The sequence below is a fragment of the Hakea prostrata genome, unplaced genomic scaffold, assembly GCF_041222555.1.
Source record: "Hakea prostrata isolate BN-2017 unplaced genomic scaffold, UWA_Hpros_2 contig_81, whole genome shotgun sequence".
Classification (NCBI taxonomy): domain Eukaryota; kingdom Viridiplantae; phylum Streptophyta; class Magnoliopsida; order Proteales; family Proteaceae; genus Hakea; species Hakea prostrata.
In genome coordinates, this window is record NW_028291200.1 from 178,329 (window position 1) to 190,313 (window position 11,985).

An 11,985-nucleotide genomic window follows, 5' to 3' on the forward strand; every position below is an offset into this window, starting at 1 on the left:
TTTAATCAACCGCCACTAGTAACCGCCCCCAAGTATATTGCTATACAAGGGTGCTTTGCTCATGGGGTTGAAGACCAAGTACAACCTAACCCAAATGAAGACATGGGGGAGATCATAGTCCGAAAAATCAATCATAATAGGTTTGTAACAAAGAGGTTAGGGTTTCATCATAACATATGGCTCATGAAAAGGTTATGATCACGGAAATAGAGGGAATGATTGTTATCAAGAAAATAACGAGAAATCATAGGAAATCTAGTTTATGTTAACGAAACATTACCCATGAGGTTTCCCGCACATGGAAGGTTACAAGAGGTTTCCAGAAAGATCATTCAAGGGTTAGGGTTAAGGTTTCAAGAATCTATTAGCTAGGGTTAAGATCATGATGATGATCATAGATCTCAAAGAATAGAATGAGATCATGGAATAGATGGTTGCAAGAATGCATCATCTTCTTCCTGATCTCAAAAAGAACAAGAACGAAGAAAGAATAATTAGAAATCCTAATTAGGTTAAACATGGATCATGAAGAAAATATAGTGATCAAGTTTAGGTAAACACAAATATCACCCAAGGGAAAGAGAAACAAAGAATGCACGACTGAAAAAGTGTTGGGAAGTTTCCAACAAATAAAAGAACAATAGGGTTTCATATATGGTTACCTCTCATGAGAGTTGGTTACCTCCCATGAGAGTTACCCATAATTAATTCTCATAAAAACAACCCAAGATAGATAAAGGAACATCTCATTAGTATTTCAAAATAAAGAATGGAATTAGGAAGGGTCTACTAATGAGAGAAAATAAGGTTCTCAATTAAAGTGAAGGGAAACAAATTCAAATCATACAATTAGGGATTTACTAACAAGAATCCGTGTATCCCCACGAAAAGACTAAGGAGAATAAAGATTCACCCTTAGGGCAAAGAATTTACAATCAAGAAAGGTTTTGGGGAGGGTCCAATGAATTAATAGAAAATAAAAGGGTTGCCAATTGTTCCAAGGAAAAACAAGGATCAACTCCTCAATCATGAGGACACAAGGGAAGGTCATGGTAATAATATGAGACCTTCCCCACAATAATAAAGATAGGTAGGAAATTAGGGAAAGTATCATTAAGAGCTTTGGTGGAATCAAATTCAAGGATCATCGCCATATGGCTTCAAGATCATAGAGTGAATTGGGGGATTCACTCTAGGGCTAAAAGAATTAAAGAAGAGGTCATTACAGTAGTGTAATACCCTTCTCATGATCAGAAAATCGAAGTAGAGAAGAAAGAATGAATTAAAGAAGAAGCGAATTGAATACCAACATTTTAGAAGAGAAACCGATGACGAAATCAGAACAGATGCTTGGGGATCTTTCTTGGCTTCGAAGGAGAGGATCTAGGGATCTTCCCACGTTCTCCAAAGACTTAGAAACAGATTGAGAGTGAAACACATGGAGTTCCCCCTTTTAAATAGCACAAAGAGTTCAAGAGTTACTAGGGTTTCACCGAACTGACCAAACTGACCCTGTTGGTTGATTGGTTGCCAAAGAGGAAGTTCAAAGGTCGATCCCACACTATCTAGAGGTTTAGAAACATGGTGGGAATAGTTTACCACGAAATTAAAAGAAATAAAGCTTTTGAAAACCTTCAAAACAGATATTTACCAAAATGCCACTGCCTGGACAGCTTGTTCAAAAATAGGGATTTAATGGGCTAAACTTCAATATTTTTGGATGGGCTTCTTTCAACACATCATACTACTTACCTAGTATGGAGGGAAGTCTTCAAACTAGGTCCAACTAAGCTTTAGGTCCACCAACCAAGTTCTTCTTCACAAATAAATAGTTCAACACCAAATCAAGTAAGGTTTCCATAAGGAAACACCATCATCAATATCCATGGGTTTTGGGTCAAACACCATATCTTCTACTGAGATGGCCCACAAAGACATCTTCCTAAGATTTTCAAAGATAGAAAAACTGAAATCACGGTCAAACTTCAAAGTCAACATTAAATAAAACCCGACTTCACGCAAAACAGATCGGGTTTCCGGGCTAGATTTGGGCTGGGTGTCACAGTTTAGGTCTATCAGTATGTATCTGAACCTGAGTCTCAGATAGTATTCTTTTTTCGATCCCCTCACCTTGTATGGTAGTGAGGTTTATATAGAGTGTACCTTCGAATCTCCTTCGCTGGAGGCACTTGAGCCTTCTTCAGGTAGTCGTTGGATCTTATCAGTTAGATCCGTTGAGCAATAGACTTCTACTAATTTGGGCTAGTAGAGGACTCCTGAGATAACCTTTAGGTTATGCGAGATTATCCCTTCAATAATGATTATCCGCAGCCGTCAATTCGAGTCTGCCATCATTAGGGTGATTACCCTAATCCATAAGTAGGATTAGGGCACGCTTGCAGCCGAATAAGCTTTCTTCTTCAGCAAGCCATCTTCCGGATCCGATTCGCTCGGGAGCGAGTCGGATCTCTCCGTCTCGACCGGGGTCGAGGGTCGGACCAGGTATGAACCCGGTCTGATCATAATCTCTCCATATCAGGATGCACCATGGGTAAAACTTGACACGTCACGTTACATTTATTTTTTATAAAATAATACATTAGTCTTCATCTCTCACAGACAAAAACGAAATTTCTTTGACATGTAAACCCACCGCAGCCATTACCAAAAAAAAAAGTAAACCCACCGCAGCAAACAAACAACTTCTTCAAGTCTTAATAACCTGTACTGCGATTTCTTAAGCTGCAGAGACTAAAATTCATAGATATGAAAGTTCACTTAGAAGCTTTGAAACAGAGGGGATCAGAAAAGCAAATCCCTTCAACCCAGCTAACATTTACAAATATAAGCCTTTCCCTTGTGACAGAAGGAAAAGAAAAGAAAATACAACTTGAAAACCCAACTATATATACAGAGAATCAATTAGAAGCTGAAAAGCAAATCCCTTCAACCCAGCTAACATTTACAAATATAAGCCTTTCCCTTCTGATTGATTTTGATCTCTTCTTTTCAAGCTTCTCTGTTCATTCATGGATAGACAACTAAACGCCTAAGGCATATGGTGCAGAAGTACTTCCTCTTGGTCCTGAAATAAAGAGGTAAGAAACAGAACCTCCATTGATTCTCTACATCAACAGCTTGGACCATTCCTCCACAGTAGGGACAAGCTCCAGGGGCTGGTTGTCTTCCCAAAACCTGTTCGTCTTCATCACATACAAACACCAAACACATCTTTGAAGCCTCTGCTTTGTGGGTTGTCTTTAATTTGATCGAAGATGAGAGCCTCCTGTTCTAAATTGAAAATAAAAATTGACTCTTGCAGTAAAGATGAAACCCTATTCTCAATATGACCAGAGATGAGGTTCTACCAATCCAATTTGAGAATAAATTTTACGGTTGCGGGAAGCATGAGACCTTCTCTGAAATATATAAACAGGGTTAGCTTACACGCATCGAGAAGATTCTACGCACGCTGCCGGTTCCGAGAAGGTTCTTTCGGTGCTACTACGCGTAGCTTCCGTTTTGTTTTGTGGTGCTGAGTTGATGCTATGGACCTAATCCAGATAAAAAGAAGCGTAGGAATCACGCGCTTTGTTCTGGGCAATGGACCAAAGAAGATCAGCGATCTCGGATCGGATGCATGACCCAATGTATCTGTATTGGGCGATACGGTAGGATATTGGATCAAGTTTCTTTTTTTTTGGTAGAAGAGAGAACGGTTTTTAAGTTTCATAATCATCTACTCTAATTTGAGAAAAACCCAAATCTCAGAAAGAAGGACAACCACCCTCAGAACATTGGGTGACATGGTAGCAATATTGGATCGAGTATACGGTATACCAATTAATTATCGGAAAAGTTTTCTAAATGGTCTGGTTTAAAAAAAAAAATTACTCAATAACTAATTTTTGAAAAAGATTTACTCAAATGGATTATATTTTTTTTAATAATTAAGAAATTTCAAATTTTGTAATAATTTTTCCTGCCAATATTCTCTTTTAAATTATCAAAATAAAACTCAACTCTATATTATATATAGAGAGAGAGAGAGAGAGAATTTTTACATTTTTAGATAATTTCAAATTTTCAAGAGTACATTATTAAAATATAATAATAATTCATCTCAAATGTGATAGATGTTCTACTTATATTTTGTAGGAACTGAATTAGGTAAAAAAAAGAGTTATTTGGAAAGGTAAAAAGTACTGAGTAGTAACTAAATTTATATATAAAGACTTGAGAGTAATTTAAGTAGTTTATAGGAGAATATTAATTGGGTAGAAAAAATTATCACAAAATTTAGGATTTGGTAGTTATTTTAAATAATAATAGAATCTATTTGAGTAAAAAAATTTCAAAAATATCGTATTGAGTAAATCTCTTTTAAAATCTGACCATGTGGGAAATTTTCCTTAATTATACCTAAAATTGTAGTTTTTAACTTTCACTTAATTTTAATTAATTCTCACCATTATTTCTCTTCTTTTCATCATATCTAAAAAATATATATAAATAACTTGATAACTTCTTACCTTCCCATAGTTTTTTCAAAAAAAATAAAAATTAACTAGTTGGTATCTTATATCAATGTCTGCCCCTTTTTACCCCTCAAAAAACAAACTTGTCTCTCTAACAATTGTTAATAAATAAAACACTTTTTATGTTTTCCCTCATAAAAAAGAAAGTGGACTAATAATAATAGTTTATAAGAGAATTATAAAATAAAACATTCCATTATACGGCAAACTGAAAAATCCTAGATGTTCTAACAATTGGTATCAGAACCATACCATACAACACTAGAATCAAGTTAATTGATTATTTAATTCTTTTTTGTTAATTACATGTTCGTTTTTAGTCATTAAGTTTTATAGATCATATTGTATGGTTTTAACGGGAATTTCTTTTGACCCAATGGATTCTTACCGGAATTTCGTTAATTCTCTTCTCTCGAATTCGGTCAATCCTGACTCCCTTCTTAATTCTATTAAAGAGGATATAATGTTGCGGACTTTTGAAAGGAATCAGAATATGCTACACCCTTTTCCTAATGCTTTCTATCAAGCTCCAATGCAGGATCAACCTCTGATGGACAACCAGGTGACCCCTGTCTCTCATTTCTTGTGGTTTTTGGACAACTTTGCTATTCTTATCCTTAACTGTTGCTCCAGTTTATTCAAATTTGCCTGTAATTTTGCCAAATTGTTCTCCTAAATCCCTCAATGTTGTGCTTTTTAACCTTGTCGATGATTTGGCTGTGTGTGCAATCAGGTTTACAACTATAACTTCAATGCACTCTACCTGTAGTTCAGGTCTTTTGTTTGTAGTAGTAGCTACTGTTTTGGTCTCTCTCTCTCTAGTAGTTGTTCCTCTTTGGTTGTTGTAATCCTCAAGTTTTTGTTCTCTATCCCTAGTGGACTGTGTCTCCTTACTCGCTCCTGGCCTAGGTTTTGTTTTGAAGGAAAGTCGAGAGAGAAGTTAGTACAAATGAAGTTTTTAAGTTGGAATGTACGTGGAATTAATGGAGCTTTCACTCTTATGAGATTAGAAAAATTGTGTCTGAAGTTCAAGCCTGAGATTCTTTTCTTGTGTGAACTTAAATGCCAGAATTCTAACAATGTGATCAACCGCTTCCGAGGTTCTTTGGCTACCTACCGATCTATTTTTGCAATCCTAGCAAAGGAATTAGAGGCTATCAAGGTGGTCTTTGGGTTTTGACTAACCAAACCAACCATCCTTCGGTGATTTACTCAAATGATCATATGGTTGCCATTAAAGTCTGCAATTCTTGTGTTCAATGGGTGATTGTTTTTATATATGCTCCTCCTCAATACAACAATCGGAAACTGGTTTGGATTGAACTGTCTAATTTCCTATCATCTCTTTTAGAGCCCTTTATTGTTTGTGGTGATTTCAATGAAATCCTGTCGACTGCTGATAAATGTGGTGGAGTATTCAAACCTCTCCTGCTATGCCCTTTTTGAGTGAAATCATTGCAAACTTCCAATTATTTGAGTTGAATGGGGAGGGGAAAAAATTTACCTGGTCAAACCACAAAAGACACCCCCACCTCACTCTTAAGACCCTTGACAGAGTGTTTGTATCACCTAATGGGCTAGTTCTTTTTCCTGATTTAAAGCTTTCGATCCTCCCTGCTATTGGATCTGATCACTCTCCGCTGCTCATAAACACTGACTCATCTATTCGATCTGCGAGGAAACTCTTTCATTATCAGTTGGCATGGCGGGGAACACCCAAGTTTTAAATCTGATGTCTGCAGAGCTTGGAATCAAGTAGGTGTGGAGGGCCTTTGCCCCAAGTTAGCCTCGATTTCTAACTTTCTTAGGGGATGGAATTCTGAAAATTTTGGTGATATCAACTCTTTATGTGAAAGACTAGAGTTGGAACTATCTGCAATTGAGAACTGTCATTTCCCAGATTGGGATTTGTACCACCAAAAGGTAAAGTGGTTACAATGGGTTTAATTGGCACAAGAGTCCTTTTGGTTCCAAAAGTCCAGAGCTAATTATATCTCTGATGGTGACAAGAATACGAAGTTTTACCATAGGACTGCTAAAATTCGTCTGAAGCACTGGAAAATTGAATTCTTAATAAGTGATAATGGTGTTATTTCTGACCCTGCAGGGATTGCTAAGTGTTTTGCTAATTTTATGCAAGAGCTGTATATTTCTAGTAACCCTTCTATCCCTCCTTTCCTAGATGAGTTGTTCCAACCGCTTGATTCTGTGAGGGTGGATCCCTCTTTTTCTTCTTGTCCTAACTCTGCAGAGATTCGCCAAGCTGTTTTCTCTTTGGGAGCAACTAAGGCACCAAGCTTTGATGGCTTCCAAGCTTGCTTTTTTCAGTATTTTTGGAACTTGCTTGAACAAGACATCGTCCAGTTTGCTCACAATTTTTTCAACCATGCTTTCCTGCCAACTGGAACCAATCATACTCTTTTATGTTTTATTCCTAAACATGAGAGAGCCGAAAGGGTCTCTGATTTCAGACCTATTAGTCTCTGCAATGTCACTTATAAAATTCTTGCCAAGACTATTGCCACAAGAATCAAACCTGTTTTACATTCAATTATTTCTCCATGTCAAGTTGCCTTTGTGCCGGGTAGGCAAATTACCGACAATATTTTTTTGGCCCAAGAAAATTTTCATTTCATGAAAAAATCTAAGGCCAAGAAAGGGTATGTGGCTCTCAAATTAGACATGTCAAAAGCATATGACAGGGTAGAGTGGAGTGTGTTGCTTGAGGGTCATGAATTGCCTAGGGTTTGACTCTAAATTTTGCTCTTTGATAAATTGTTTGATGTCTTCTGTTTCCTTCTCTATCAAACTGAATGGATCTCCTTACTCTTACTTCAAGGCGAGTAGGGGATTAAGGCAGGGGTGCCCACTTAGCCCGTATCTCTTCTTGATCATCATGGAAATTCTGTCTCGAATCCTAGGAGCCTTTAGAGCTGAAGATGCCTTCCGTGGCATCAAAATTGCTCGAATGGCACCTGAAATTTCTCATCTATTTTTTGCTGATGATACTTTCATTTTTTGCCGTGCTTCCTTAGATGATGTTTGTGTGATCAAAACTGTGTTAGATATCTTTGGGAACATGACTGGACAGGTGATCAACCTAGAAAAAAGTGAAGCATACTTCAGCAAATCAACACCCCCTGTGATGAAGGAAAAAATTCTGAACTACTTAGGGATAAAGGAGATGGATAAATTGTCTACCTATCTTGGTAGCTCTCTGTTTTCAGGAAAAGCAAGATCTAATAGACTATGCCCTATCTTGAACAAGTTGAAGGCTAAACTTGCAGGATGGAAAGGAAGCTCTCTATCGTTTGCAGGGAGAGCTATTCTTATACAAGCAGGGCTTCAAGTTGTGCCTCTTTATCACATGCAGAACACTTTGTTTCCTAAAAAGGTTTGTAAGGCTATAAACTCGATCTGCCAAAGGTTCTGGCTAGGTAGAACTGATACAGGTAAGTCTCTTAACCTGATCTCCTGGAGTAAATGTTGTATGCCTAAAGCGAATGGTGGATTGGGTTTTAAGAATATGGAACTGATGAATAAAGCACTCTTGATTAAACAGGCTTGGAGACTTCTTACGGAGAATTCCTCAATTTGGGTACAGTGTATGAAAGCTAAATATTTTCCCCAAACTTCTCTTTTTGATCCTAGGGTGGGGAAAAAATGTGGATCAAACTTTTGGAATAGTATACGTTCAGTGGTTCAATGTCTAAGGAACATGATAATTAGAGCTGTGGGCAATGGAGAAAACACTTTCTTTTGGTTTGATCCCTGGATAACAAATAAGGATGATCATGTAGTTGGAGAATTTAACCAATATTTTGCTCCAGGTAAGGTCACTTTGGCAGAAGTCACAAGGATGAGAGGTAGATATGATACTGAAATCTCACTCACTTTCGATCCTTTAATTGCTTCTGCTATAAATAATGTTAGGATTTCTAATGAACAGGACACTTGGAGACTAAGTTTTTCTTCATCTCCTTTGTTGACCACCAAGTTAGCCTATCAATACTTGTCTAACAATTATGTTCATGTGAATGATTATAACATGCATAGTAGATGGTGGTTATTTTTATGGAAACTAAAAACACACCCAAAATTCACTATGTTTTTCTAGCATCTTCTCCATGCAGGAATTCCAGTTAACACAATACTCGCCAGGTGGAATCCAAATTCAGATTGTTGTGTGCTTTGTGGTGATAGCAACGAATTGAGTTAGCATCTTTTCTTCAATTGCGAATGGACGCGAAGGATCTGGGCAGTGGGACCATTAGGACTAAGAACTGAGTTGTTGCCTTTTGATAATATCTTTGCTTTCATTTTAGACTTGTTCAATAACCCCTCTATGGAAAGACCAATGCTACGATGGATTATTTCTGTTATCATCATCACTTGTTATAGTGTGTGGCAAATACGTAATGATACAAGAGTTAGGAAGGATAAGCCTAATCCGGAGCGAGTGATGAAATTTGTTAATTCTTGGTGCCAAGAGTTAAATCTAAAACCATTTGGAATGTTGAGCATTGATTCCCCAAGAGGCAATCAAGTAGATAACTGTAATATATTACTCTCTACAATGCAGAACATAGTACCTCAACAACTTACTATACTATACTGTGCAGGGATGGTGCAACAATCGACAAAGGAAGTAGGATACTGCTGGGGAGTAACACATCAAGGGGAACTTCTATATTGCTCAAGAGGTAAAAAAAGGCGGTACAACAACAACTACAACGTTAGCAGAAAGTTTGGCAAGTGGAATACGATGGGCTGATAACAATTATCTGAGAATCAATCAAATATGGACAAACTGCAAGCAAATCAAAGAATCTCTACCAACACCACACGTGCCATGGCCTATTGAAGCTGTCCAAGACCTCTATTTCATTACGACCAGAATAGAGGGGATCCCTATTGTGTTCTCTGAAGATCAAGAAATCCTCAAAATTGCCTCTAATTTAGCAGAATTGGCAATAAACGAGCAGGAATCAAGGGTGTGGACTAAGTGGAAGGACAAAGATTGTATAGGAATAACTAAAACTATCTCTTCATGATTATTGTATCTGTTTTTTATCAACAAAAAAAAAAAAAAAAAACGGGAATTTCTTTTGAAAAAAAAAGTTTTAATTCTGTTGATTTGATTTTGAATTAGATTCAATGGGAGGATCCAAGGTTTAATTAAAACCTTAAATCATTATGAAACTAGATTATGTTGATTTGATTTTTTATTAGGATTCCAATTGGAGGATCGTAATAATTTGCGTGAACTGTTAATCCTTGAATTTTTTTATTATTATGTTTATTGAATTTTTCCTGAAATTTTTTGATATGGGATGATGAGATTATAAATCTTGTCCTTATAAATATTTTTGGGTTTGATTTTTGGCGAAAATGAATTTTTTGGGTCCAGACAGAGCGCTATCTCGAACGAGACAGACGTCCGTCTAGTCATAGAAAATCCCATCTTGTCTGGTCAAATTAGACTGGACGTCTGTCTGGGTTTTGTGAAAAAGGAAAAAGAAAAAAAAAAGATTTAATTATTATGATTGTATATAAACCCTTAGATGGTTGTGTTGGATACTAATATATTGTGCGTACCTTGATTATAAATTTTGGATGGAGATAATAAAAGAATGAATGTAATTCACTAAAGTGGTATCACCCCCACTTTATTTACTATAGTAGTCAAAGTTTGGTGACATTTGTCCAAAGATGATATCATCTAAGTAATAATGATACATGCACTCAAGTGGAAATGAATAATAATTTAAATAATTTAATTTACTCAAAAGTAATGAGATTTCGATGATTATTATTGTATTCAATTATTAAAGGTGGATTAATACATTAAGATATTTTGGGAAGCATAATTTAGGAGTTTCTTATCACCCAAATGTGAAAGAAAATTTCGAAAGTTATTGCTATTCCGCGGTATTTGCAAGATTATATGTGAGGCGTTGTATACCTAACCCAAATGTTGAAATGTTACTTAGTTCGCTCATGTCTTTATTGTGCACGTTTCCTCCTTGTATTCTTGTGGTCGAGTAGCTCTTAGCTCTCAACATTCTTTTTATGCCCGAGCATAGTTACGTTTAGAACACCAGTTTTAAAATGTGTGTTCAAGTTATTATGTTTGTTGTAATCGTGATTTCCCTTCGCTTTAAGCAGGGTGACTTTGGAACTTTATGGAAGTGTCATTCCAAACCTGTTGAGGTCGAACTATCTTCTCTATTCGCGATGATCGTGCTCGATAAATATGATTACTCAATTGCTTTAAAGTCAAAAAGGTAATCGAATTGCCATTAACTTGCTTAATAAAATGATATTGTTGCTAATTAGCAAAACAAAATTTGGGCTACAACCCCTTAAAAAAATTGGCAGATGTTGCTGATAATATCTTCTAAAATTGCTCAAATTCAATAACCGAGGGATTTGTTGTCCGGTCTCTACATCGCATAGGTGGTATGCTCCTGGGGTGACTTGTCAGATAATTATGTACGGTCCCTCCCAGTTGGGGCTAGCTTTCCTTAATTGGTCGGATCTGAAACAGCTGTTCGGCAAAGGACAAGTTCTTCGGGAAGATATTGCCTCATTTTTATCTTCGCGTTATAGTAGGTGGCAATTATTCTTTGATATTCTTCTAGGCAATATTGTGCTTGTCTCTTACCTCATCAATGAGGTCTATGTTGCTCTTCATTCCTTCAATTTAGCCTCCTTGTCAAAATCTTCTTCTCTGAGAAATCCAACCTGGATTTCGACCGTTATGCAGGCTGCTGCTCCATAGGCAAGTCTGAATGGTGATTCTTTTGTGGTCGCCCTAGGATTTGTTTGGTACAACCACATAACACAGGGCAATTCATCAACCCATCTCCCTTTTAGTTGGTCGAGCCTTTTCTTCAAGCCGTCAAGCATAATCTTGTTATTGACTTCGACCTGACAGTTGCCCTGAGGATATGCTACCAAGGAAAGACAATGTTCGATCCCTTGATCTTTGCATAATTTTTTGAAGGCGGCATTCTCAAACTGCTTTCTGTGGTTAGTAACTAATATCCTCGGGACTCTGTATCTATATATGATATTGTGTGTGATAAGGCATTTCATTTGATTGGTATTGATCGATGCTAGAGGTTCTGCTTCCACCCACTTTGTGAAATAGTTAACCGCAACCATTAAATATTCTCTTCATCCTAATGCTTTAGGCAATTTCCTTACCAAATCTATCCCCCATATTGCAAAAGGAAAGGGTGATAGAATTGACGTTAATGGTGCAACAGGAGTGTGCAGTATATTGGCATGGGCCTAGCATTTGTCGCATTTTCGGACAAAGTCTTTTGTATCTTCTTGCATGGTCGGCTAGAAAAAACTTTGTCTCAAAGCTTTATCTGCCAATGTTGGAGCTCCTATGTGTGCTCCACAAATCCCTCCATGAATCTCCTTTAAGACTTTA

At 36.9% G+C, this 11,985-nt stretch overlaps 1 protein-coding gene across 1 annotated transcript; it reads right to left on the reverse strand.

Moving 5' to 3' along the window:
* Positions 1-2,556: 2,556 nt before the first annotated feature.
* On the reverse strand, positions 2,557-3,438 carry LOC148998968 (uncharacterized). The gene has a single exon (XM_089141572.1). The coding sequence runs from the start codon at positions 3,229-3,231 to the stop codon at positions 3,028-3,030; it is 204 nt and encodes a 67-aa protein (XP_088997698.1). The 5' UTR covers positions 3,232-3,438; the 3' UTR covers positions 2,557-3,027.
* Between the last annotated feature and the right edge of the window lie 8,547 nt (positions 3,439-11,985).

Bases quoted from the DNA above. Each gene is read 5' to 3' on its own strand.
- LOC148998968 (XM_089141572.1), bottom strand. From the start codon at position 3,231: ATGTGTTTGGTGTTTGTATGTGATGAAGACGAACAGGTTTTGGGAAGA.